Source organism: Corvus kubaryi, unplaced genomic scaffold, assembly GCF_017639235.1.
Source record: "Corvus kubaryi isolate FWS band 111438036 unplaced genomic scaffold, C.kubaryi_AGA036_p1.0 37341, whole genome shotgun sequence".
Classification (NCBI taxonomy): Eukaryota; Metazoa; Chordata; class Aves; order Passeriformes; family Corvidae; genus Corvus; species Corvus kubaryi.
The window spans coordinates 12,117,852-12,145,272 of NW_024581112.1; the positions used below are offsets into that span (position 1 = coordinate 12,117,852).

General features: G+C 46.3%; 2 protein-coding genes across 3 annotated transcripts; one reads left to right on the forward strand and one right to left on the reverse strand.

Annotated features, from left to right (window-relative positions):
* Positions 1-6,592: 6,592 nt before the first annotated feature.
* On the forward strand, positions 6,593-15,030 carry C1S (complement C1s). 2 transcript variants are annotated; one of them, XM_042031326.1, is made up of 12 exons: positions 6,593-6,770; positions 7,201-7,278; positions 7,676-7,880; positions 8,975-9,152; positions 9,402-9,527; positions 10,191-10,390; positions 10,601-10,754; positions 10,987-11,102; positions 11,332-11,410; positions 11,665-11,802; positions 12,267-12,341; positions 13,783-15,030. In XM_042031326.1, exons 2-12 carry the CDS (start codon positions 7,274-7,276, stop codon positions 14,574-14,576), a joined length of 2,070 nt encoding a protein of 689 aa, XP_041887260.1. In that variant the 5' UTR covers positions 6,593-6,770; positions 7,201-7,273; the 3' UTR covers positions 14,577-15,030. The 2 variants fall into 2 exon arrangements, with proteins under 2 accessions (XP_041887260.1, XP_041887259.1); XM_042031325.1 differs by having other exon boundaries at positions 7,214-7,278.
* A 1,419-nt stretch (positions 15,031-16,449) lies between these two features.
* C1R (complement C1r) lies at positions 16,450-25,363 on the reverse strand. Its single transcript, XM_042031324.1, has 11 exons — positions 25,275-25,363; positions 22,885-23,119; positions 22,457-22,649; positions 22,130-22,273; positions 21,786-21,982; positions 21,165-21,312; positions 20,959-21,080; positions 20,303-20,381; positions 19,772-19,912; positions 17,931-18,005; positions 16,450-17,703 (listed from the first exon to the last, which is right to left on the reverse strand). Exons 1-11 carry the CDS (start codon positions 25,346-25,348, stop codon positions 16,901-16,903), a joined length of 2,211 nt encoding a protein of 736 aa, XP_041887258.1. The 5' UTR covers positions 25,349-25,363; the 3' UTR covers positions 16,450-16,900.
* Positions 25,364-27,421: the final 2,058 nt, after the last annotated feature.

The following is a 27,421-nucleotide window of genomic DNA, read 5'->3' on the forward strand; positions in this document are numbered from 1 at the left end:
CGGCCCCCTGCGCGCCCATTGGCTGCGGCGCGGCCGGCCCCGCCCCGCGGCGCCTGCGATTGGGCAGCGGTGGCAGCGGGGCAGGGCCCTGCGCGCACTAAGGCAAAGGTTACCCGCGAGTGGGCGGTGACGCGGGCCGGCCCCGCCGGCCAATGATTGGCGGAGCCGCCGCCGGGGGCGGGGCCGGGGGCCCGCGGGGGCGGGGCCGGGAGGGCGGGGCGGGACGCGGCTCCCGATTGGCTGCGGCGGGACAGGAGAGCGGCGGGGCGGGCCGGGGGTTATTCGCGGACACGAGGCGCGCGCGGGGAGGGCGGGCGGCGCTTGGGCCGCCGCCAAGGTCTGGGTCTGGGTCTGGGTCTGGGTCTGGGTCTGGGTCTGAGTCTAGGTCTAGGTCTAACTCTGGGTCTGAGTCTAGCTCTGCTTCCTGGCTTTGGGTCTGGGCCCTGGGTACTGGCAGTGGCTTTCACCTTGACCTCAGTCGTGGCCTCGGCCACAGCCCCGTCCCTGGTCTTGGCCCCAGCCTTGGCCTCACCTTCAGCTCAGGGCGCTGCTTGAGCTTCCCCAACTCTGCCAGGTCCCGCTGGCTCACAGAGGACAGAACCCCCGTGCTTGGCTCATGTGGCCTGAAGGGATCTGCTTCCCACACCGGCGTTAAGGCAGCGCCTGTGCTTTGCCCTGCACCTGTGACACCCGACTCTGTGTGCCACAGTGGCAGGCACAGTAGCAGTGGTGCCCAGCAGCAGGGCAAGGAGCAGCAGCCATAAACTAAACTACAAGAAGTTCCACCTCCACGACTAAGAGCTGCTTTACATTGAGGGTGGCAGAGCACTGAACAGGCTGCCCAGGGAGGCTGTGGAGTCTCCCTCTCTGGAGACATTCAAAACAAGGTGGATGCATTCCTGTGTCACTTGCTCTAGGTGACCCTGTCTTGGCAGGGGGCTTGGACTGGATGACTGGAGGTTCCTTCCAGCTCTAACGATTCTGGGATTCTGTGACTCTCTAGTCACTCAGCAGCTGGGTCCACACAGAATCCTCGTAATGGATGGCCTTCCCTTAGGTGTGTCCCTTCATGCAGCTGTCTATGAGTGCACCCCAAGTTCTCCTCAGCTGAAGTTTCAGGTGCAATGGATGTGATCCTCTTCCTTTGTTTGTGCTACCATTTCCCTGCTGGATCACTTGGTTGGACAAACTCAGATGGAGGGGCAAACACAGGCTCGCACAAAGGTTCACATAAAAAGAGACCTCTGGAGTTCTCCGATCCAAACTGCAGCTCACAAGCAGGACTCAAAGCTGGAGCCATTTGCTCAGGGCATTGCCTGGGTAATTGCTGTACATTTTCATGGTTGGAGAGCTCCCAACCTTCCTGGGCTCCTGAACCAGTGCTGAATCATCCTCTTTATCCTGGTCCATCCTCCTTATCACCACTCTTAAAGTAGCAGCACCACCACCTATTAGATCCCATTTCTTGTCAAATCTGACTGGGAGAGGGACTGACAGGCAGCATGGCCACACAGACCTCATTTACTTAGGAGACCAGGCTAAAGTCCTTGCCTCTCCCTGCCCTTCTCTTTTCCAGGCTAAACAAATCCAGATTTCTCAGTATCAAAGCTCTAGTCACCTATCCACTGGGCCCTCTCCAGTTGGGTCACACCTCTCTTGTTCTGGGGAATAAGAAAGTGTGTAAAGAAGGGGAGATCCTGGCCTTCTACTCCGAAAGTCCTCCAGAGGCAGTGTAAGGTGCAGAGTGGCAGGCCAGGATATATAGCAAGGGTTTAAAAACCCTCCTGGATAGCTGACTCAATCAGGTTAGACTTTACAAACAGCCTACTGTATTTGTCCACCCTAACTAGTGGACAAATTTGCCAATTTTTTTGCAAAGTACAAGGATTGGCTTTTCAAGGAATATCTATCTCTTATTTTCATGTTAAATTGTGTGTTTATGGTGTTTAGGCCACTTTCCTAAGTAAATGAGTTCTACGTGAGCATGACAACTGTCTGTCTCTCCTCAAGTCATTTTTGACAAGAAATGATCCACTTAATTCTGTAATTTACTGTTGTTGGAGAAGAGTTTCAGAAGCAGCATCTGTTCCTGAGATTGCCTAACAATTTCCATTGCAAGATTGTTTCCAGTTGTTTGAAATGTTGCTATATTTGACCTGTTTAGATTAAATGCCTGATAGCCACTGGAGCCAGAGCACAGTAGCTCTGAGAGTAAGTTTGGAGACTCAGATCATGATGAGTGTACCAGTATTTTTCAGTAGTATTATTATTTTAATACTCAGGGCAGTGTTATGCTTGAGAGGAGTGGGTGTAGCCAAAAATCTTGGTTTACTGTCCTTTAGATATACCATGATTTCGTAACATTACATGGGTATTAGTGTGAAACTTGAGGTTCACATGAGCTCACTGTGGCAAGATGGGAATGCAGTTGCTGAAGCTTCTGCAAATCCATTTCCATTGACTGTGTTCCAGTGGCTCATGCAGCTTTCCCACGCGCCACGGCTGTGCAAGAGCCCAGATGCTTCTTCAAGAGACCATTTCTTGTATGCTGAGGAACTGAAACAGGAAAGTTGTGCCCTGCCGTGCCTCTTCTCCCAGGCAGGCATAGGAGCCTATCCTGATTGAAATGGCCATGGGAGAGGAGCTGGCTACTTGGGGAAAGGTATCTGGGCAGTGGGCTTCAGGCTGAACACTGATGGGGAGGAGGAAAATACTGGAAAAGCCAGAGTCAGAATAAAATTAAATATGACAGGAGCCTGCTGCTGTCCATAACCATGTCAAGGGAAAAGCACAGAGAGGGTGGGGAGAGAAATAACCATTAGCAAGAGATGGAGTATAGAGGGAGAAGAGAGACTGCTCGGAATAACAGGCAGGGAAAGACATGAAAATAAATTTTCATTAGAGGGGTGAATAGGTGGCCTTGGAGCCAGTGGGGGAAAAAGCCACAAATGGGTGAATGACAAACCAGAGAGACAGAGAAAATGGGATTTTGTGGATGTTGGAGGTGGGAAGGGAATAGTGTACTTGAAATCATGTCACCTTTTCAGTGTAAAGGTTACTGAACAAATCAATCATAGAATCACTGGGGCTGGAAAAAGCCTCTAAGAACATCGAGTCCAACAATTAACCCAGCACTGCCAGGTTCACTGCTAAACCATCTCCCCAAGCACCACATCTATGCATTTTCTGAACACTTCCAAGGACGGTGATCCCACCATTTCCCTGGGCAGCCTGTTCCAGTGCTCGACCACTCTTTCGGAGAAGAAATTTCTCCTAATATCCAACCTAAACCTTGGCAGCTCGAGGCCATCTTCTCTCGTCCTGTGCGATGTCAGACCCCGTTTCTCAGGCACGGCCGGCTCCGTTCCCTCACTCCCGCTCTGCGAAGCGGGGCAGCTGCAGTTCGCGGCCCCCGGACGCGGAGGGGTCACCCACGGCGGCTCAGGGACTCATCCCCGATAGCCATTCTGGGGCCGGGCGGGGCACTCCCGGCGCCGGGACTCCACGGGGCCCGCCGGTCTCTGCTGCCGCCTCTCGGTGCCGCCGGGACTGAGCCGGCGGGTTCTCCTGCGGCGGGAATGTCGCCACCGCAGTTTCCAGCCAGGTGGTTTAGAGGCTGAGAGAACTGGGGCTGCTCAGCCTGAAAAAGAGAAAGGTTCTTCCTAATCATAGCACCTTCCAGTGCCTAAAGGGGCTACAGCAGAGCTGGAGGGGGACTTCTTACAAGGGCAAGTGGTGATAGGACAAGGTAGAATGGCCTTAACCTGAAGAAAAGTAGGTTTACAATGGATATTAGGAGAAAATCCTTTACGGTGAGGGTGGCAAGGCACTGGCACAGGTTGCCCAGAGAAGCTGCGGATACCCCATCCCTGGAAGTGTTCAAGGACAGGTTGGATGGGGCTCTGAGCCCCCATGGTTCAGTAGAAGATGTCCCTGCCTGTACCGAGGGGGGTGGAATGAGGTGACCTTTAAGGTCCCCTCCAACCCAAACCATTCCATAATTCAGTAAAAGGAAGCCCAAGTATTTAGGAATATTTTACTGTAATGGATGAAATACCCAAGGGTGTAGGGGAAGGAAGACAGAAGGCAGCAGGCACCTCAGTGTGGTACAGTGCACTGAGCAGAGTATTCCCAAGTCCCAGGTTTTACTGGGAGACAGTGGAAGCTTTGCAATGAGACTCAGTGAAGCAGGGAATAAAAGAGGTGAACAGACTCCGGTGAAAATGCCCCTGGTACAGTTTGCAGAGGTGGAAATCAGTGAATTGTACTGAACGGTTCTGAACCAGAACACACCTGCACTGCCAGATTTTCCTGGGTTTTATCAAAGGCTCCCAATTTAATGACTGGCAGCAAAACTGGCCTGGGTCATGAGAGGGAGGTGGGAAGTGCAGTGTGCAAGAAACCCACAGAATCCTCTTATTGGGAGAATGGGAAACAGGCAAATTACTGCCAAGGTCTTGGTAGATTGAGGATATTTTACTTCTTATATCCTTAAAAGGATTTTACTTCTTGTACCCTTATACCCTGCTACTTGTATTCCCTCGATTCACTTAGTTAATGTTGTTTTCTCTTTTGATGTTTATGCCCTTTTTTTTAATGCACTGACTCAGTGTTTCCAGATGGAGATGTGTGTGGCTTTTCTTAAGAACTTGGGAAAAGCTTTTTTTTCCCAACTTCCTGAGGGAAGACAAGCCAGTCAAGCCTGTTTTAAATGGTAATTTTATGAGACCTGGAACACCACTGCGCTTCGTAACATCTGGCAGACAGGTTACAGCTACACAACTCTGAGTCATTTTAAGAAAAGGGTTGTCTTATGCAATTTGGGAAAAGTAGTATGTGGTCATGTAATTTAGGAATTTTAGAGAATGTGTGTGCCTCTGAGCAGAATTATATTGCATTGGTGAATTTAATGTTATCACTTATTAACCTTAATAGTATGATTTTGCCTCTTTTAAATTGTTATCTGACATAGTTGCAGTGAGTTGTGAAATATACTACCTAACTGTTTCATCTTAAGAGTTGAAAAGACAATACAGATTTAAGAAAATGCAATCAAATGTTGTATATGTATTCAGTGTATATACATATCAATATTACCACTTCTGCATAGTTATCATTATGCAGATATGTGACCAGATAAAATGCAGCTACTTCTTTATTTAACTATCTTCAGCAATCTTTTTCTTAATTAAGAGAAATTAATTGATTATTAATAAATGTTCCTTAATTAATTTCTAAAGAATTATTAATATTCATACATACACTCATCTACCACTGCTATAGACGAGTTGAATCAGGTTTATATGAAAATATAGAATTCCCTTGCAATAAAATGACATGCGTAATATATCAGTTCACACTCATTTTATTTCCACCATGCCCATTTCAAAATATGATTGTGGCTTGAAGAGTCACTGGCAGGGTTTTTACATTGCACAGCTCAGAGGAGAAAACATCTCCCTGTGATTTGTTGTGTATCTTTCATCACTGTTTTCCTGGTTCTCAAAATTCCAGTTCAAAACATCATGCTGTGCTCTCAAGAGACATCAGAAGTGAGATGACACTCTGTTTTCTTTCTTTTTCTATTCTCATTTTGACAGAGAAAACAGACTAGGCATGTTCTTCAAGCAAAGGCTTTATCCTGACTACAATGAAGTCAGTTATGAGTCATCTGGAGGTGTTTCTCTCCCTTGACAATATAAAGGACTGTTTCAGATGGGCTTTGCTAATGCACTTTGCCTATGGCCTGTTGAAACTTGAAGCACGTTTTTTCCTGTCTAAAACAAGCTCTGGAGTCTGCTGTGCTGGCTGTAAAGGGTAGAGGCTGTAATGGAGTTTTACATTTTCATTTATAGTCCAGTCCCAGTGCAGCTGTTTCGTGAGGAGGAGGGGGTTTCTAGAGTATTAGTGACAGATATTTCACCTTGTATTTTGGTCTTGGCTAATGGGCACTGGCTGGGCTAAGGGTCCTATCTGGTATAAGTGTTTGAACTCCTTTCTGCAAGGGTCTTAGATCTATCTTGCTCCAGGGCTAAGTCTGGTGAATATGAACATGATGAATATGCTCTTTCTTACATGAAGCTCACTTGGTAAATAAAAACATAGTTATGTGTTCCCAGCCTTAAATGTGTCCCCATACTGAACCCAGCAAAACCATGTACTCCTACTCCTGCTGGTAGCCTCTCAGAGAGGCACAACATTGAATAAGCCACTATTTTTTCATTTATTTTTCCCCTGAAAAAGGGTCTCTGAAGCATCCGATGAGGAGCAGTAACAGCAGCCCTCTGGCCATCAGGTTGCAGTAAGCCTGAACTCCACCAAAGTGATCTTTGGACATGATGATCAAACAGGGTTTTCTATGCAGAAGCATTGGACTCTCCTTTTTCTACATCCTTTGGATGTTGCTTCCAACTTTTAAAAGGGAGGGGAAAGAAGAGGAGAGGGAAGGCAGCCGGAAACTCTATTCCCCTCCCTTTTCCCCAAAGTCATCTGATTTCCCGAAAATACTACCAGACCAGTGCGCTCCCCACAGCAACTCCAGCCAACAGAATTGTGCAACTCTTTCTGGGAATTCCCCTTCCTGCCGAGAGCTTTCAAAGCCAGCATCCCACAGATAGAGGGTGCTGCGATATTGCGAATTAGAGCTCCCTTCCCCAGACCTCAGCTTTGGGTGCGTTTGGAGGAGGGTGTTCACGGGAAGAAAAAGAGAAAGAAATAAAGAAAACCGAAGGGGAGAGAGAAGAAAACCAGACGTGAGCTATGGAGAGAAGGTAAATATTGCAGGCATTAGAAATGAGAAAGGAGGATATTCCCCAGCGTCGTTGTCTGACAGCTAGAAGAGTCAGGACAAGCTGCTCCCAACCCCAGGGTCTGAGCGTGATTTTTGAGGCGCTGGGAAGAATGGATTGTTTACCTGTGGGGGACGTGTTCTCTGTCTTAATTTGCTGTGCACCAGGTTTTTTATGACTGATGGTCATAAGAGGAGAGTGTGAGCACTGGTGAGTACCAAGACAGAGATTTTGTCCGTATGGATCTTAGCCTTCCTTCTTGATGCTTGGGTTTGCTCTGTGCAGGAAGGGACAGTGATATGAACTTGCTTTTCAGGCAAAATCTTGATCTAGTCTCCCCAAGCTGGGATTTTATGATCTTTGACCTGCTTTGCAGACATGCAGACACACAGGCAACAGTAACCAGTCACAGCTTTTTGTCCCAGATCATAATTCCAAAGTCGAGTTCCTGAAGGTTTTCAGAAAGGAAGATCTGCTTTTTCCAGATGTGGTGAGTTATTAAATCTCAAGGTTTATTATTAATTGTGTTCTATAAATCATGTAAGGCTGTACTGATTTTCAAACCTGAAAATAGCCCAACTAGCCTCCAGAACAGGGCAACGAGGAGGGAAGAGCACTTACAATCCCTGTGGTCAGCTCCTGCAGCTTTACCACCTCTTACAGAGATTGAGAGAAGCAGAGAGCACGACTGAGGTTGTACTTCTGTGTGAACAGCTACAGGAGAAAGGCAAGCCCCACACAGCCACAGCACTGGTCCTTAAAACTCCAGAGCCAGGAGCTCTGCTGCATGCTACATGCAGCCAAAGTCCAGCTTGTTCACTGGGGACTGTGCACATATGGAAATGGAGAGCCCTCCTGTAATGTCATCTTCCCTTCCCTTTTCTCAGGTTCCTTATCTTCTTCTGTCTCCCCGTCTGGGCTGATGCGGCCTCCATGTATGGAGAGATCTTGTCACCCAATTACCCTCAGGGGTATCCCAATGATGTGAACAAAACTTGGGAAATCCAGGTCCCTTCGGGGTATGGTATTCACCTTTATTTCACGCATCTGGATCTTGAACCATCGCAGGACTGCGAATATGACTTTGTGAAGGTACTGTCCATGTCCTCGAGTGAGGAAAGCTCAAGAAGGCAGGTTAGAGCACAGAACAACAAAGCTGTGCACAAAGCTCAGGGCTGGAAGAGGAGTTAGGCGCAGCCTTCCTGTTCTGAGCTCCAAGAAGTCCAGATGATTGGGTGTATCTCCACTAGCAGTCATGAAATCAATTCAAGTTTGCTTTATAATCACATGAGCATTGTCTGCCGAGTGTCCCATTTATGCCCCCCATCCCGTGTTTCTCCAATGTTCTTAGGAAAAGTCTTCTTAGCCATCACAGACACCCCATTATTGCAAGGCACATTCCTAGACATTGAAGTGTAGGTGTAAAATGACCATTTTCTTAGGGCAATAGTTGTCTGTGCCTGAAATCATCTGGAATTAATTGATGAGTGGATGAAAATAGATGATTTATTGCAAGCAGAAACTGATTGGAGGGGATGGAGGTTAAAAACAATCCGTCTGTGTAGGGATAGTGGCCACTCAGATAAAGTGCTGTGGTCCGTTGCACCACAGTTTTTTATGATCTATGCACCACAGATTTCTTAAAACTAGCCCTGCTCCACGTTGTCCCACAAGGCACAAAAGATCAAGCACTTCCACACAAACAGACAGAAACAAGACCATCCTATCCTGCCATAGCTCTGTGGGAAAAGGGGCAGTAAGGTCAAGTGCAGCACCAGTACACCTTCAAGGAGGACCAAGGTGGGACAGAACGATGAGTGTGCTCTGTAATAACCTGTGTCCTTTTGCTACAAACCAATCAGCCTGTTAGGCTGCTCTGTGGACTGTCATGGTTGGTTTTGCTGCTTTGAAACACAGTGTTGTATTTTTATGTACAACTGGGCCTGAAGAAAGGATGTTAACAGCAAACTGTGTGGATTAATTTGTATCTGAGAAATTAAGACAAGTATTTCACAGTTGGGAAGTCAGTAGGAATGAACACTCCTCATGTCTCTTATGAGTATAAGGAAACTGGTTGTCCAGGGGCTCCATTCAGCTGCACCTTAGCACCTAAAAGCTGAAAGACTCAAGTGTTGGTAATTCCACATGTTGCAGTAGCGAGGTGAGGCATCTGAATTCTTCTGCAGATCCTGTCTGGCGGCTATGTTGAAGGTGTGCTTTGCGGGCAGAAGAAACCTCGTGCCCCTGGCTCCCGGATTGTGGAGGAATTTAATGTCCCTTACAACACCCTCACTATGACATTCCAATCAGACTTTTCCAATGAGGAGCGTTTCACTGGTTTTGCTGCCTACTACATTGCTGTGGGTAAGGTTAAAACAGCCTCCTCTGAATCTTTGTAGTGTCCAGGCTGGGAGGAAAGCTGACAGAAGGGTTTTCCATACAAAAATGCCTTATTTAAAGAAATCCCAGCAGACAGAACTGCATTCCAGTATGGCCAGTATAAATAATGTCGTAGAGATACCTTTTCCTTATTGTCCACTAGTGTTTGCTTCACTTTCTGCTGCCCTCAGGGCCCTCTCCTAATTTGGCTGATTCATCTTTTCACACTTGCAGACTTGGATGAGTGTATGGATTTTGTGGATGAACCTTGCAGTCATTACTGTAATAATTATATTGGAGGTTACTTCTGTAGCTGTCCACCAGATTATTTCCTCTATGAAGATAACAAAACATGTGGAGGTAAGAGATGTGCGTGAGCTGTGGTCAACAGCAAGAGTTAGTTTAGGCCAAGTGAGATATTGCACTTGGAAGGCCTTATCAACCTTCTCAGCCATTTGTGAGAGGTATATTTTGGGGGAAAAAACCCATCCCAGTGCAAATCTGAACTGCAGTAGACTGTGGTTTGGGGAATTTCTATTAACATATTCTTAACAATTTTATTTTTATTTCTGTGTCAAGAGAATTAAGAAACTACTAAAAGACATTCTTTAAAGACTGCAATGAAAACCCTTGTTCGCATACTGCTATCCGTGAATCTTTAAATCTCTGGCAAAACAGGGAAGTTCCATAAAGACACAAAAATCACCAAGGGCTTGCTTGGCGTGAATCAAAAAGCTGCAAGATCACAAAAAAATGCATGTTGAAAGGAGTATATTATGAGGACCTGAGCATGACAAAGGGAAGCCTAAATCACAGGTGGAGGGTAAAAAGGAGTTAAAGTCCTTGGCTAACTGGATAGAGACTGGCCCTGGCTTCAGTTTCTTGGGAAGATGCAATGTTGTGACATGGTTATTGCAGGTAGCTGGGCAGACTGGGGATGTGGTGGAAGAGGGAGAGCTTGTCAGCTGCACACATGGACCATTTCCTTTCTGAATCCTACTCATGTTCCTTACTTAATCCTAGTGAACTGCAGTGGAAATGTCTTCACTGAGCCAACAGGGGAGATTTCCAGCCCCAACTATCCCAACCAGTACCCAGAGAACTCTCGGTGTGACTACCGAGTGGCTCTGAGCCCAGGCTACTTCGTGGTGCTGACCATACACAGCAGGGACTTCGATGTGGAACCAGCCGACTCCAGCGGGACCTGCCACGACAGCTTAACAGTAGGTGTGCAGCTTAGGAGTCAGGGTGCTCTGAATCTCCCATCAATCTCCTCATATTCCCAAGATTTTGGGACTGCTTAGCTTTATTTTCAATTATGTTGCCTTTTGAAATTTGTGGGAATACATTTGAATATGTATATATGGAGTGTGTATTTTAACAGCTCTCTCAATACATTTGGCGTTTCTCATTTGTTCTTGGTATTTTCACAGATTGTCTCTGGAAAACAGCGTTTCGGTCCCTATTGTGGCAACAAATTCCCAGGTCCTCCTGAAATCAAAACCAGGAACAACATTCTTGACATAATCTTCCAGACAGACCACGGCACACAACACAAAGGCTGGAAAATACGCTACTATGGGGACCGTGAGTAAACGCTTGGAAATGTGTTCATTCTGCTGCTGAGTTAGGGATAGGGCTTTTCCCAGGTCACATTCATGGCACAACAGCATGTTAACATGTTCACAGCTGTTGGTATTGAGTAAGAGTATGCCCTCTTACTAGGGGAAAAAAATCACTGGGGAGAAAGAAGTTGGGAGCTGGAAGGAGAATAAATCTTGAACCAGTTGCTCACTCATTTCCACCTATCTTTTCAAAGCTGTAACCTGTCCCATGAGCATTATCCCCAACTCTGTTCTTGACCCAAAGAAGGACAGGTATATCTTAAAGGACATTGTGAAGGTGACCTGCCTGGAAGGCTACGAAATTGTGAGGGTAAGTGAAATAAATAAGCATATATCCCCTCAGGCCCGCTCAGCAACATCTTGAGGCTGTTCCCTTCAGGTGTCCTGAGTACTGTTGGGAACTCAAAGTTTTCAACACAGCAGTAGTAAGAGGAAACCTCTTCCAGCAACTGCAGTATTTTGAAGCCCCTCCACTGAAGCATGTGTCAGATGTATTTCTTGTCCAAAGACTTACATGGATCATGTGTTCTTTTTCCTAGCAACGAGATAGCATCACGAGTTTTCTCTCCGGCTGTCAGGAGAATGGTGAATGGAGCAACTCCCATTTGAGATGTGTTCGTAAGTGACCTGTGTCTGTATTGTGGGAAGGGAACTGGAATGGAGTGTTTAGGCTCTAGATCCACTATATCTCCAGATTAGGAGGATGCTAAAAGACAGGGATGTGAGCATGCTGAAGGGACAGAGGAAGTGAGCCCCCATGAGTGTACAGGGATTAGAGAAGCTGAGTGGTTCACTGTCATACAGAATAATCACATTGTTGAGTGAGGGTGTCCCTTTGATTATATTTGATCCTTTTTGTTGTTTCTCTACAGCTGTGAACTGTGGTGATCCCCCTCCTGTTGAGAATGCCCAAGCCTTGTATGTCTCCGAGCTGCACGAGCCTCTGTACACGGCTGCTGTCCGGTATCAGTGTGAGGCACCCTACTACACCCTAGAAAACAAAGGAGATGGTGAGCATTGCCTCTGCTACACACTCATATTCCTTTGGTTAAAGGCCTAAGAAATGGTTCTGGCACTTTCATGGGGCCATAAGGTCATAAAACTGGTGTGGGATTGCAGGCAGTAGTTTTGTGTTGCCTCTGTGTTTAATACACTCTAACAATGCTTGGGCTGTTGACCTTAAATGCATTAGCAAGTCCTCTCTCCCTTTGCCTTTGTGAGTGAACCATGGAGGGTTTTGCCACATGTAGCACAGAGTTCTGGTGGAAAAGCAAAGGACTCAAGAAACCTGTTAGATGAGGTCTCTCCAAAAAAGGAATAGAAGCACCCTGGTAGGGAGGCAACAGCAATGTTTACCAAGCTGTGCTTACTTTGGAAAGGAGAAGGTTGGTATATCATATACAGTAGTGTTATTTACCCTGTGTTCATCTTGATTGTATCCCTATGGAACTCTTTTTCTCTTGTGTTTTCCAAGTGATATATCGGTGCTCAGCCAGTGGAGAATGGGTCAATGAAGAGATGGGAACAAAGCTACCAAAATGTGTCCCAGGTACTACCAAAAACTGTATGTGCATGCAGCATATGAAGAACACTGCTTCTTTTGTCTCTGTATTTTTTCTTTTCTTAACTTCCAGCTGATAGGGAGAATTTAAAAACCTGTGTACTGTTCAGTTTACCCTCTTAGAGGAGGCAACATGACTTGGCCTAGTTGTACATGATGCCTGTTCACCCCTTCAAAGCCCCAGATCCTCATTGGCAAAGAACAAGATCCAGGTGGAGGAGACTCAACTCTCTTAAGGGTTCAGTCCCAGCTCAGACAGTGACTTGGACTATACAAGTACACAGTGGAAAAGGCAAATTGTAAGATAAAGCTGAGGGAATTTACTGCCTGAGAGGAGGCTACAAAGAATATGGAGCCATATTCTTCTCAGTGGGACACAGCAATAAAAGGCAATGACAGGCTCAAGTTGCAACAAAGGAAATTCTGATTGTATTTAAGGAAAAATGCTCCCCCAGAGCACTGGAACTGCTGTCCAGAGAGGCTGGCTAATCACCACCCTGGAAGATGAGCTGTCAAAGCCCCTGGATAACCTGGCTTTGGAGTTAGGAGGGCAAGGGGGAGAGCAGTTAGGGAGGAACAGGTTGAACTAGAGGCACTGAGAGGTACCTTCCAGCCTAAATCTTCCTATGATTATGTTAAATTCTTTAACAAATTCTGCTTCATGCAAGTTAGAAGCTATCTGCTGTCTACAGTTTCTTAATCTCTGATTTTCTGACTAAGGATTCAGCGTAAACAAGGCAATGTGGTAAGAAATCAATTTCCTAACTATGTCAGAATGACCTGCCTTATTTATGTCCTTTGCATTAACATTCTGCGAAATGTTACCGAACATTTTACTCAAAAAGGATGGAGCAACTCTGCACCCAGAAGATCCTCAGATAAGATCTCCCACTGCTTAAGATTTTACGTACTAGTAAAATGGAGAGGAAAAATGGTAAAACATCAGTGACAAACCTGAACTCTTAACCTGAGACTATCTGGAGTTCACAGAAGAAAAAATCAAAATTTAAAGAGCAGTGTCATATTTCTAAGAAATCAAACAAGTATTTTTTCAAAGACAATCCCTTCACCTAAAGAGCATAATTCAGCAAAGGGAAAATGCCAACTAGAAGGCAATTAAATTGTGAGCTTTGACATACCTAACACTGTCAGAGTGAGAACTGCTTTCCAGAAAAGTGAATTTGAGAATGAGCATTTTCAGTCTAAATTGAGCCTTGATAGTAGTTTTGCTAGAATTTTCTTTGCTTTCTCTGTAAATACTAATTCCAAGCTCTGTGGCATAAAATATAAATGTGGTTACTCAGATTCAAAAATTACTTAGAGGACACAGGAAGGAGGGGACTATGGGCTTTTTACCAGTACCAAAGAAGCCTCTGTTTGTAACTGCTAATTCTCCCATCTGGTTCCTCTTTTTTTCTTTTCTTTCTAGTCTGTGGGGTGCCTAGTAATCCCATCCGAGACACAGGAAGGATTTTTGGAGGCACCCGTGCAGAAAAGGGCAACTTTCCCTGGCAGGTGTATTTCAATGACCCCAGAGCAAGCGGTGTGCTCATCTCTGACAGATGGGTGATGACTGCAGCTCACGTGCTGGACGGATATGACAAGCCCACCATGTATGCTGGGGTAATCGATGTTCGTAGGGAATCTCTGAAGTGGGAAGCTGAAAAGCTGATCCCAGAAGCTTCATTCATCCATCCTGGTTGGAAGGAGGAGCCCACAGAAACCAGGATTGATTTTGATAATGATATTGCATTACTGAAGCTGAGGGGTCCCGTGAAGATGGGTCCAAACATCTCACCCATCTGTCTTCCTGGTAAATCACCCGAATATGAGCTGCAAGAAGGGACTCTGGGCTACATTGCTGGATGGGGCCGGAGAGAGAGAGGAAGACTCCCTGCTGATCTTTGGAAGGCCCAGATTCCTGTGGTGAACATGGACAAGTGCCGATCTGTGAAACCAGAGGGCTACGATGATTCCGTCGTTTACATATTCACCAACAATATGATCTGTGCTGGTGGTGGCAAGGACAGCTGTCAGGGGGACAGTGGTGGAGCCTATGCCATCCAGGATCCTCTGAATGCCACCCGGTACTATGTCGCAGGGCTGATCTCCTGGGGGCCAAAATGTGGCACCTTTGGTCTTTACACCAAGGTGGTGCGTTACTTGGACTGGATTAGAGAGACCATGAGCAAGCATGAGGATGAGGAAGCTTTGCAGAAATAGCTGTTTCTCCCTTCAGCACAGTCACCCTTTCTAAATGTGATGGCTGCATGTTTGGGCTGGCTATGACCCTGTTCACTCTGTGTATATAATGGGCAATATATAACAAAATATAACTCATTGTTTCTATGCTGAGTGGAGAGTCAGGAGTATGGATCCGTTTCTCCCACTATCATCATGTCTGGGAAGGGAAACTCTCTTTCTTCCACTCATAGTAGCGTAAAAGGAAGACATTATTCTGAGTAGAGAGACTCTTTACTTTCATTTTTTTCTATCCTGTTTTTTCCCACTTGGAGAAGAAATAGCTGTGCCCCATTGAAACCTGACAGGGAGATTTCAGTGAAGAAAACAGAGAATAATTGTTGGTTGCCAGGGAAGGTTCAGAGCCTGGTTTCTGATTTATGTATTTCCCATACTGTTCAGAATATCTAACAGCATTAAAGAATGTCCAAACTGCCTTTTGTGCAATGTGCTATTGTGTCTGTAAAGCCTTTATCTCTGGACCTAGTTCTCCTTGAAACTCCCTAAATCAAGTATCTAATCAAATTCTGACCCTGCCAGCTTTTGTCAAGCTGGAACCTGTAGTACCTCACCTCTCTACCTAAGAGTCTTTTTATAAAGTTCTTCTGAGAAGAGATAGTTCCATCTTACTGCTCAACCATTACCAGCAATGAGGATTTCACACTTCTGAATTAAGCTGAGCAGAACAGACATCTTCAAAATAATTTCATTCACCTGTCCTCAGGCTTTATTTTTTTTCAAATTTTATTGAGTTAGAAAAGAAATAAAGCTTGATTTTTTCTCCCAAAATACTACCTTCTCTTGATTTAGGGAAGGAATATTACTTGACATGTGTTAGGGGTATTTTCTGCTCCAGAATGTCCTAAATCACTAACAGACATCCTTCCACTGAGATGATCAGGGAACAGGTACAGATGGCATTCACTGAAATACTGAGTTTGTTCAGCTTGAAAAGGAAGAAGCTAAGAGGGGGATCTAACTGCTGTATTCAGATACCTAAATTTCCAGTTTGGCTTTTTCCTGGGATGTGGGTCAGCACTGGAACAAGTGCCACAACAGACTGGGGAATCTCTGCCCCTAGATCACTCAATAACTTGCCCAGGTAAGGCCCTGAAGTTCTGAAGTTAGCTCCAGTGTCAGCAGTGGATTGGACAGAGACATCTTCTTCCAGGCTAAGTTTTTCTGAGAGTTTTGGAAATGGTGAGGAGGATGTGTACAGCTCTGGGAAGATTTCATACAGAATCCTGCACTCAGCTCAAGCACCTTCAGTTTTGTGTAACAAACAAAACATTATTGTTGGACTAATGATCAAGGATCCAGATTGTTGGACTAGTGATCAAGGATCTTACATCTTGTTTCTCTCAGTGACTCATAAGAACACAGTAGGTTATTTTGCAGTAGAAAATCTAGTCAAGAAGACAACTCCAGGGAATACCCACAACACAAGAGAGGTCACCTTTTCTCTGAGTCAGCATCATTTTAGAGCTGCTGTCCTGCAGTTAAAGCATTATTTCATATAGTATTAAAAAAAAAAAAAAATCCATCCTCAGATTCTGATCAGTAAATGTTCCTGGGCTCTCTTCTCCATGAGATTGGTTGTTGTCTTCCCTGTTTTTGGAATGTAGCATCACACAAGCAAGTATTTTTGCCTCCCTTGAAGCCACCTGGGGTTTCAGATGGGGTAATCTAATGGTAGTTTTGGGACAGATAAGCAACTGCCACAGGCCACTGCAGAACTGGAAACATTTCAGTGGTAGGTAAAGCAATGTCTATAGAAAGTCCATAAGTTGCTTTTAGTGGTGAGAAATATTCAGTTGTGGTTAAAAACAAAGACAAAAAACTATAAAACACCCGGTTTATCCAGCAAGTATTTTAATATTCATAGACTCTCACTGATGCCAATGGGCTTCCGCACACTGTACTCAGCAGAAACCACCCCATCCTTCAAGGAAGTCTTCTTCCCTGCAACCTTCCCACAAAATAGAGTACAAAAGTAGACTGCAGTAGTCTCATGATATCATCAGCATTTCAAACCATAACATGTTTTCTGTCATGAGATTTCCTGATACGATTAAGGCTTCATCTGGTTATAAGATTTGTATGACGAACATCCACAAAGGTGTCCCACAAGCTGCCAATGGTACAATCAAACAGCATGGCAGCTTTCAGAAGTGCTCATCATGAAGGTTATGTGCTTTGCGTGCTTGAAAAGCCTTTGGGGCATCGTCAAAAGCTTTGGATATGATTTGCTGTGTTTGGAAATCGATATGCCACCAATGATGCTTCAGTTAGTAGGACAGCAGTACCTAGGGCCTGTCCTCCTTTATTATCCCATTGATCCAGTCCACGTAGCTGAGGATCTTGGTGTAGAAGCCATAGCCTGTGGCACAGCCGATCCCCCAAGAAACTATGCCAGTGGCCACCCAGCGACCGCTTTCCCTGTCTAACACCGTGAAGACGCTCCCACTATCCCCCTGGCAGGTATCCTGCTTGCCTTCAAGGAAGCCAGCACAGAACATGTTCTCAGAGAAAACCATAGGGATACCTTTCTTATTACTGTCCAGCCAACTCTGACACTTCTCTCGAGCAACTGCTGGTAAGCTCACATACTTCAAATTGCTTGAGATGCGGTTTTTATCCACACCAAAGCCGCTCACGTAGCCCATGTGCCCATGTGTGTAGAATGAGGTGTTGGTAGTGTCTGGGAGACAGATGGGCAGTAATGTAGGGCCCAGGGTTACTGGGTTTTTCAGCTCCAGCAGGGCTATGTCCCCGTTGAAGTTGTGCTCATTTTTAGGGTTGTAATCTGGATGGATAAAGATCCTACGTACAGGGTGGTTACCCATCTTGTGGAGCTCGTCTACATTGGTGTGGCCGAGGAAAATGTCAGCCTCCTCTGCCAGCTGCTCCAGGCTCACATTGTTCCGTACTCCTCCTTTGGGGAAGATGGTGTGGGCAGCGGTCAGGATCCAGCGGTCGCCCAGGAGTGCTCCACCCCCTCGTCCATTGATGCCAGTCAGAGCCTGCCAAGGAAAATTGCCTCTCCCTGCTGATTTGCCACCCAAGATCCGCTGCACTTCAACAACAGGATGGATGGGCTTCCCACACACTGTGGAGAAACACAAGAACATGACTCCCTCTGTTGCCCTGGCTTTTCTCTGTCTTTCCTCACCATCACTGTTTGATTTCACTTTATTTTGGCTTCCTGGATAGTCTTCCCTGATGCCCCTGACTGATACCATTATCCTCACTCCCCTCCCTGCATGTTGTCCCAGTTTTGTACTGATTTTAAGCATGAGTCAGTAAACACCAGACAAAGTCAGAGTTTTTACTGACCTGGCAAGCAGGATGGAATTCTCTTCTGGCCATCTTGATCCAGCCAGGTTCCCTCAGGAGAACAAGTGAATCTGTCTGTAGGATGAGAGGGAAGGCAATGAGGCCCAGGCCTTCAGACATGGGGTGGGGAAAAAAGAATGGAATGGAATGGAATGGATTAGAATAGACTAGACTAGACTAGACTAGACTAGAATAGCATAGAATAGAATAGAATAGAATAGAATAGAATAGAATAGAATAGAATGTTTTCAAGAGGTTCCTCGGCCCTTCCATCCCAAAGCACTCTCTCTTTCCTGGGAAAAGCTGCCTGTGGTAGGGTATGGAATGTTTCCATCTGTACATCTTCAAGCACCTCAGTTCCAGAGGAGCAGTAAAGCTCAGGCACTATTCCTGGAGAAGAAAAGCTTGAAGGGCCATCTGCATGAAGTCTTATCTTCACCGTGTCCACAGGTACACAGAGCACTGTTTGACCTTATTTAGCCCAAAGAAGGGAGAGAAGTAGTAAAAGCATGAATTTTAGATTCAAGTTCCTGGTGTTGGTAGTTTGCAGAGAGTAGGACAGGGTGGTTTGTTCCAGGAATGGGAACCAGATGAGTCAGTTACTGTACATGCTCAGAGTCTATTTCTGAGCCTAAGTTGCAGGTCAGCTAAACTCACTTGTCACCTCTCAACACAAACTCCACTACCTCCAACACTCTTGCTTTTCTTAGAAAGTTTGTGCCACTGACTAAATATAATTTTTATACAATTTTTCTTAATACTAAAATAAATGCTTCTAAGAAAGTGTTTGCTGTTCTCTTCAAAATTGACTAAATTATGGTGATTCCCCAGCAGAATTTGGCAGAAACTGAATGAATACTTGCTCCTGATTTTTTTCTGATGAGACTGAGCTCTGACTCTATATGAAGGAGTTAAACTTAGATGCAAGAATAATCAAATTGAACATTAGTACCAACTTAAAGAACTCTTTAGCTGCTTGCTCCTGGCCTCAGTAATAGCATGTCACCTCTCTACAGCATGCAGCACAACTGCGTGTTCATGCTGGCAACTGTATCCAGAAACTGATTCAGATTAGAAATCCACCTTTTTAAAAATTTTCTTTTTTTTTTTCTTTTTTTTTTTTTTTTTTTTTTTTTTTTTTTTTTTTTTTTTTTTTTTTTTTTTTTCTTTTTTTCAGTGGAGGCTGAATGGACAGGCAAGGCAAAGACATCATGAACTCCTTATGCTGTTCTTGGAATCCAAGGTCCTGCATCATCAAGCAATGTCTCGAGTGTAAAAAGAAGGCATGTGAATGGTACTGAATGATGACTTAGTTTTTCTGACCTGCTGCATTAAAATAGACTTTTCTGTAAGTATGTTATTTAGCTCGTAGATATCTCTGCAGCTGAACAATATTCCAAAGAGCTAAACAGCATTACAGTGGAGCGAAGTGTGTGTTTATTTATTTGCATGTGTAGCAACTCGGACTGATGCAGTGAGTTTTTTGAATTTTGGTGATTCCCAGACACCATGCCTCAAATTTCAGTGAAAGAATGAAATCCATTAGAAAAGAATGAAATCCACTAGAAAAGAATGAACCATGACTACAGCTGAGAGAATAAGACCTCCTGCAAAAGTTAAGGGGAGCATGGAAGAGGGATGTGACGGACTCTGGGAATGAAGTGGGAATAGGCTGAGACAAGAAGACTCCAGAGATATGCTGCAGGTCAAGGAAAGATTGGAGAGTCTGCACAGGAGGAAAGCATGAGCCCTAAGCCTGGGGAGAAGAGGCAATTCTAACTGGAAGCGTGAGAGGGCCTTCCAGGCACAGGTTTCAGTTTCTGTGTGGGATTAGGACTCACCACCGCCAGTTCCAGTGACGATGTGGTAATAGGGCTCATTGCACCGGTATGAGATCACTGACTGGTACTCGTTGTTTGCAGATTCATTTACGTAGCTGAATACACCATTAGTCAGGTTTTTAGGGCTGCCACAGTTCACAACTACCACAAAGAAAAAAGAGAAGACATGAATCAAAGACAGACTGCCTGCAAGTCTAGGCATTGGAGCCATGATGTGAAGGACCAGTTAGGACAGTGGGCAGAGAAATTGCTCCAAAATAGATCCCAGATAAGGATCTTTTGCTTTTAGATGCTGCATCATCATAGCAATTTTTGAGTGATATTTTATGCATTTTTGTAAGGGAGGAAAAACATTTGGATTTTTGCAAGCAGAAAAATGTGAAGCAACGGTGGACCTCCACAGTTCCTTCCAGACAGCACACCCATGAGGGTATGGCACAAACAAATTGAGTCAGAGAGGCTGAACTTCCCATGTTTCTGGAGGAGGAAAGCCACAGCAGGGGATGTTACCCCCGTTCTCAGATCACTCACTTTCACAGCGGGGCATAGGTTGGTGCCACGTGCCATCAGCCTGGCAGACAGCCGTGAAGGACAGCAGCTTTTGGTCACCCTACACGGGAAAGAAAAACACCTGTTGGTTGTACAGAGCCTTTCATTCCTTCCCCACATTAAAATATTCTATGTGCCCATCTTTTCCCTGCTGTCCAATATTTGCCCCTGTGCAGACTTTTCCAGTTGCTGTCTCCTCCTGACTTCCCTTTATCCTGTATTTGCCACAGGCTACACATTCTTCATAGCAGGCCAGGATACCAGCAGCCAGCAACTATAAAACCATGACAAGTCAGAAATGCTACCCAGCCCTTGGCAATAGGATGGCAAGGGAGGCAGGTAACATCTGCTTTGAGTCTGATTTCATATCCTTCCAAAGAGGCCATCTTGTTTACCAGCTTTTCCTGGGATCTTTGTCTTTCATCTTCTACCAGGGCTGCATGAAAGAGTAACTGCATAAGGAAGAAAGCTAGGAAAAGAGAAACCATGAGAAGAAAGCCGAGAGAAGCAAAGAAGAAACAGAAGTTACAAGAGGTTGCCAGGAGTGAGATCTCCAAAGGAAGTTTTACTGAAAGGTGAAAGACACAAACTGAAGACAAAATAGAATATGGCTGAAGGGAGTGGAGAAAGGACCTCACCTCCATCAGGTTATACCCAGTCTTGCAGCTGACAACAAAATAGTCCTGAAACTGATACACAGGCTGCAGGTCTCTGATGATGGTAAACCGATCCCGTGGGACGGGCTGTGGGCACCGTATTTCTGTTAGACAGTGGGACAGATTAAGCTGGGATTAGCAAACAGTGTCAATAGGCTGTAGCAGCCTCTGGGGGATAAATCTCTTACTCTCGGAGGTGTAGTGGATCTTCCAGCCACGGCTGAACCCCGACTCATCGGTGAGGAAGAGTATGTCTACCTCATTGCTGTTGGTTTCAATGATGCCAGGTGGTTCCCTGCCACAGAATACACCAATCTCTCTCCCTCGTGCTTGGATCTGATGAGGAAAACATATATCACAGGGACAGAAACACACATGCCTCTCTGCCTCAGAATGCCTGTTTCCATCCAGACCGAGTTTACCAGAGTGCCTATGATGGTGAATAGGGCTGGTTGTCTGACCCATCTTTGCTGGTGCCTACACTGACAGATCAGAACAACAGACTGACCTACCACAAGCTCTGCTTCTCCCTTATCTGGGAATCAGAGCTGTCAATCCCTGAATCCCTTAAATCAAAAAAACTGGAAGAAGGATGGTTTTTCTTCACTCACAGGGGCCTATGACCCACAGCCTCTGACCTCAGGACAGTGGTAATTAAATGCACTGAGGGAGAGACAGGAGCTCAGTCCTTTGTGCTGGGGCATTCTGCTTGTATTGATCCCGTATTTGTCATCTGAACAGTGGTGTCCCCACGATTCCTGTCTAGGTCTGGCAGCAGGGTTGGGAGGAGAGTTTGCTAATCTCAGTACCTTGAGCTGGTCATAAGGACACTGGACTTGCTGGTGATCATCAATCTCAAAGGGTTGCAAGAACTTGAGGGTGATAGACAGGCCGTTCTGCAGACGGATGCTGTAGTTACACCGGAGGTCTTCGGGATAGGGCTGGGGGTACTCAGGGCTGCTCAGATACCCAGATGCCTCTGTGAACAACTCACTGCTGCACTCCACTGGCGAAGAGGAAGAAAGTAGAGGTCACATCGTGGGGCTGTGCCTTCTGCAGCCCCGTCATCTGCTTCCTAAGTCACTTCTCCCACCCTTCATGGATGAAGGGTTCCTTCTCTGGAACCCTCTGATTCTTTAAAATTTCTCTTTACCTTTGCAGGAGTGGTGGTCACTCTGAAGCTGGTAGCCAATCCGGCAAGAACAGAAGTAGCCACCCACATAGTTGTGACAGAAGTGCTGGCACTGAGGCCTTTCACCATTCTTGGCAGCATTGTTAGGGTCACACTCATCCAGATCTGAAGACACAGGAAGTGAAGGGGCAAGGGGAGGAAAGTGTTAAACCTCCCTGCTCTAGACTGAAAGTACTTAGAGATCCACATCCTTGCCTAAAGCTTCTCTTTATCTGCCTGGCAAGGAGGAAAATTGGTTGGAGCCACACAGGCTTTTACTTCTCCATGCTGAGGGTATTTCCTACTCACCCACAGCTTTGTAATATGCCAGGAAGCCCCTGTAGGGAATCACTGTGCCATTGTCTTCATTGGAGAAATCAGAGTGAAATGCTAGGTGCATCTTGTTCCCCTTAGACACAAACTCCTTTCTTCCAGGGTGATTGCCTGTGGTTGACTCAAGCCGGCCACAATATCGGCCCAAGTCCTGCTTGTCTGCTTTGATCTGTCAAAGATAAGGTGAAATCAGTGCAGCCTCCCAAGACTGAGTCTGCTCCACACATTGATATTACCCAACCATGAGTTGTCAGTGCTTGCTCCTCCCATTTCTATCTTTAACTCCTTCCCTTTCCTTCGTGGGAGGTATCAGAGGAGGCCTGGTGAATGAAGAGCCATTGCATGTGGTGGCCACTGGATTCCCATCTCCAGGCACCCCTTGGCCCACGTATCTATGGACGTACCTTAACATAGTCATAGAAGCAGGACTCAGATGGCTCCAGGTCAAAGTATTTGAAGGTCAGCTTCACCACATAGCCTTTTGGGACCTGGATATCCCAGCTGCTGATGTTATTGTTGGGATATGGCTTGGGGTAACTGGGGGATCTGATCTCCCCAAATAGGGGAGACCTTCTTGGGACTGGACTGGAACCGATCACCCCAAAAAAGAGGAAGGCCCATGGGAGACAAAGAACATACCTGTGAACATGACAAATAAACGATGACATTGCACAAAATTAGGTCATTCAAAGTCAGGGGAGACTTCGCAACTGGCTTGTGCACTGTCTAAAGCAAACTGCAAACACAGAAGGCCTACACAGTTGCAGCACCAACTCCTGGCTTGGATCACTCCGGAACAAGAAGGGCAGCTGAAATGAAGACACCAGCACTAACAAGGTTCCAGCAAGCCATTGTGACCCGGCCAGAGAAATTCATCAACCCAGGAAGCAGTGTGAAGGAGCACGGGTGAATTCCCTGAGTAAGGTCTGCACATTCCCAGAAGTTGTAGGGCTGATTCTTATAGAGCCAGGAGAAGTTTGGTCCCCCTTGGCCCTGGGCCAGTGGGTCATTTTGGGTTATCACTAGTTTAGGATCCTTGGCGAGGATCTGAAGATCTCAAGCTGGGTTTGCTGTGGAGCAATCCTGCTAGCGCCTCCTGGGCAGCCCTCTTCCCAGTCATGCCTCCATCTCTGCCCTCCAAAAATTGGCACTCACATTTTTTCCCCCCCTCATTCTTCACATCTCCCCTCTTGCCCTCTGTGTTCCTCCGAAACAAGCTCACTGCCCAGAGCAGCAGCTTGGCCCCGTTGACCTCTTCTCCTCCCTGGAAAGGTCTAACCCCCCCGACCGCCCCCCGCAAGGCTGTGCCGGCGCGTCCCTCCCCAGAGCCCCGACTCACATCTCCGTGCGCTCGCCCCTGCCCGTGCTGCCCGGCGGAGCTCGGAGCGGCGGCCGGCGGGGAGCCAGGGGCGGGCGGGACGGGGGGAGGAGGAGGAGGAGGGAGCGAGGGAGGCAGGAGCGGGGAATAGAAAGCCGGACTGCGAACAACCCGGCACCGGGCCAGGTCCCGGCGCCGCCGCCTCTGCTGCCCTCTGCTGCCGAGCGCCGCAGCCCCGCTCCGCGAACACGGACCCGGGGATGCCCCGGGGGGGCCCCCAGCTCCCTCCTCTGGCCCAGGAGGCAGGAAAGCGATTGCCAGAGACCCCACCGAGGGTTTGGTCTGCAATCCAGAAACTTCTCCGAGTTTGTTGCCCCCGAAAATGTCCTCCTAGGAAGTCCCCACCCAATCCTTCTGGGCTGTTTTCTGGTATAGAATGATGAGAAAGTTTATAGTCTTCACAAGTTAATTTAAACTTTTAAAAATCAAGCTGTCAAAAAAGATATGTTTTCTCAATTCTGACCTGCTGACGAGAACTTTTGAGATTTTTTGGGGGGATGGGAACTGGGATCATCTTCAAGGAAAGCAAGAAACCTCAGGCATTTGTGTTAAAGAGATATTAAGAAAAATGAAGAAGTCAACAGAATTAAAGGCATTCTGAGAACAAATCCCTTTTCAAGGACCCTTCTTGATGTTTCTTCTGCAAGCATTTTTAGGAGAAACAAGATAGATAGATAAATAAGGTCCTCTATTTAATGGCGAAATGAGAAAATATAGCAACTTAAAAACCCCTTTCAGGCTTTTAGCAACATAGTGCCCAAGACATATATTTGTGTCTCCAACTTTATGAAGTTTAAAATTTCTTGGCTTTCAGGCTTTGGTGTAAGAGATAAAACACCGTTTTAGTGTTTTTCCTTAGAATTATGAGTTGCTCTGGAGAGGTTAGGAAGTGTCTTGCATTGAAATCACAGGAAGTAATTCACAGCTCCAAAAACTTATTGAATTAAGATGAAAATAGTGTTAAAAAGAATAAAGAAAGCGTCTTTGGAATATTTATGGAAGTGTACTAGAGAACCTGCTCATCAAACACCTTTGAATTATGATCTGAGAAAGATCATGTAAACATATAATTAATGCCACTGTAATAACACCATATGGCCCCACATACCAGATTTAAGATTAAACAGGGGACATTATCCCAGTACTTCCTGATGTCCAAGTATGTCCTCTGCATGATGAACACACTGGGCAGGCTCACTGCTGTGCTGTGCCATGCTACAGTGGTTTCTTACTCAGAAAGTAGCTGGGAAGTACTGGACACTTCTCTTGGAGAGATCAGTTATGAGCAGGCCACTGGTGGGAAGAGTGTTCCCTGGCAAAGCACGGATAGACAGAGGCCCCTGGGGATCATTTGTAAGGAAGTGGATAACTTCACTCTGTCCTTGACAAGCAATCTCCTATCTAGGGGGCACTTACTGGGAGTGTTCTGCGACACTTTCAAAGCGTATCTCCCGTATCTTCGTTTCCTTCTCCCGTCCCGGTAACATCATCTGGGATAACAGGAGAGTACTCCGCCTGGAGAAGCGCTGTTGGTTGGCTGGGGACACACCTACATCCCCAATCCTACTCCAGTGCTCCCACTGGTGGCGTTCCCCTTCAGATGCTCTGCGCAATCCTCTTCTTCACGTTAGGCTGGAGCCAGGAAATACCATGGTACCGGTTTTACCTTGGAAGGACGTATGTGCCCACCTTTTCTTAGGGGAAGAATTCCTGTAGGACCACGGAACACATGTAGAAACCAGAATGCCTAAACGATCACCTGTTTGCTGCCTGCTTGCCTCACCTGCATTACAAGTGGTCTGGACAATAAACCCAGACAATATCAGAGCAAAGTAAAGAAATTGTAGATCTTCAGCATGGTCAAAGATGCCAACATCCTCTCGTGGAGCAAGAACCGTTCTTTGAATACTGTGTCTTGGAGGAGGTCATTGAAAGGAAACCTGCTCTACAGCCTCAGAAGCTGTGAAATTATCGTCTGACATGTGGACCAGACCCTCTCATCCACAGAGAAGAAGGAGCTGGACACTTTATCCTCAAGCCTGAAGCAAGGAGGACAGAGAAGTACCTCTGTTTGGCCTCCTACAGCTACACCACCTACCCTACAGCACTGCAGGGCTGCAGATCCAGGCTCACCTATAAATACTGAGCTGGTTTCCCAGGGCACTCTACCTTCAACCCCCTTGGTTTGACTGCCCAAAGTACCCAAAGTTTGAGCCGTCTAGGACACTTTGCCATTGGGCTTGGCTTTCACGCAGTCAGGCCCGTGCTATCCAATGGCTCAGCACTCTTTCAGACAAATCATGTTGCTCCTGCAGCTCTAGCTGATAGGGAGAGGATGACAGAGACCAAAAGAAGGTTCAGAACTCTAAGAGTGGGTTTTTCCCTGGTATGAGATGGTGAGCAACAGCAGCATCTTGGCAGCCTGTTTCTGTGTCTTCTAAATCAAGGAGTAAAGCCAAGTGTAATACCCTGAGGGGTACACAGTTCTGCAGCCACTCACCAACGTCACACCTCCTCCCACTTGTGACCTCCCAATATCACACCTTTCCTCTGCCTTACAGTGGCATCCTCACTTCCCATAGCCTCGTGTCTCAGCAATACAGTACTGCTGGGTAAAGTCACCATCTGACTTGGGCATCACACCTATAGCATGATTACAAAAGAAAAAAACTGAATTATTAATGCTGGTAGTTACTACCTGAAGCCCTAGAATAGGTTCCAGCACTATCCCCTATGACTACCATTAGTGTGGACCACATCAAGTGAGTATGATTCCTATCTATGGCTCTGGCACAATCAGACGCTTCCTCAAGAAGAGAGGCTGTCATGGATATATGATGGCTGGCAATGAGTCAGAAGCAATCTACTTGCCCTACCACCTCACAGGCTTACAGGAAAATTATATGGATGGCTGGCAGGCCAGTGGGAGAGTCTGGCTAATCACCTGAAGGCAATAGTGTCTGCTATCCAGCTGGAATGTAGGCTCAGGAGAGCAGAGTTTGTACCAGCTTGTGGTGCAGGGCCTGGAATGAGCTGATTAGTTGTTGATCACACAGTCTGGAAGACACCAACCTGGACATGGTGAGGCGAGCTTGGTGCTGGGCATCAGAAGCAGCTCAGAGGACGTTCTTGTGGCATGGAAGAGTGTGAAGAGGGCAACAGTGGGACCAGCTCTAGCTGCTGTCAGTCAAACCACTGCCTTTTGCAACTTCATGATACAACAAAGATCATGTAGAGGTTCCTTGTAATAGAAGGAGTGATGGGTTAAGGAGGTCAGCACAGAGCAGACACGCTGGATGGCATGGCTCTGATTGCTCACTGGGTTTGATTGTGGCACTCAAATTGTGGGTTATGGATATTGACAGGGTGCTGCTGCCTCCTATGTCCTCAGATACAACTGTAAAGAGTCAGAGGTTGACACTATAGGCACAGCTGCAGCTCCCCAACCCTTTGCTTATCACATGTTCTGAAGTAATGCTTTTCTCATGGCACTCATTTTTGCAGTTCTCTGAAAAGAAGCTCTCCAGAAAACACTATTTTTAAATGAGCTGCTGGCAGAAAAA

What these genes read in the sequence shown, in the direction of transcription:
- C1S (XM_042031326.1), top strand. An exon ending in AGATAACAAAACATGTGGAG is followed by an intron (nt 9,528 to 10,190) that starts GTAAGAGATGTG and finishes ACTTAATCCTAG; the next exon opens with TGAACTGCAGTGGAAATGTC. An exon ending in AAGGCTACGAAATTGTGAGG is followed by an intron (nt 11,103 to 11,331) that starts GTAAGTGAAATA and finishes TCTTTTTCCTAG; the next exon opens with CAACGAGATAGCATCACGAG.
- C1R (XM_042031324.1), bottom strand. Translation starts at nt 25,348, where the DNA reads ATGATGTTACCGGGACGGGAGAAGGAAACGAAGATACGGGAGATACGC. An exon ending in GCTTCTATGACTATGTTAAG is followed by an intron (nt 22,650 to 22,884) that starts GTACGTCCATAG and finishes TATCTTTGACAG; the next exon opens with ATCAAAGCAGACAAGCAGGA. An exon ending in AATTCCATCCTGCTTGCCAG is followed by an intron (nt 17,704 to 17,930) that starts GTCAGTAAAAAC and finishes GTTTCTCCACAG; the next exon opens with TGTGTGGGAAGCCCATCCAT.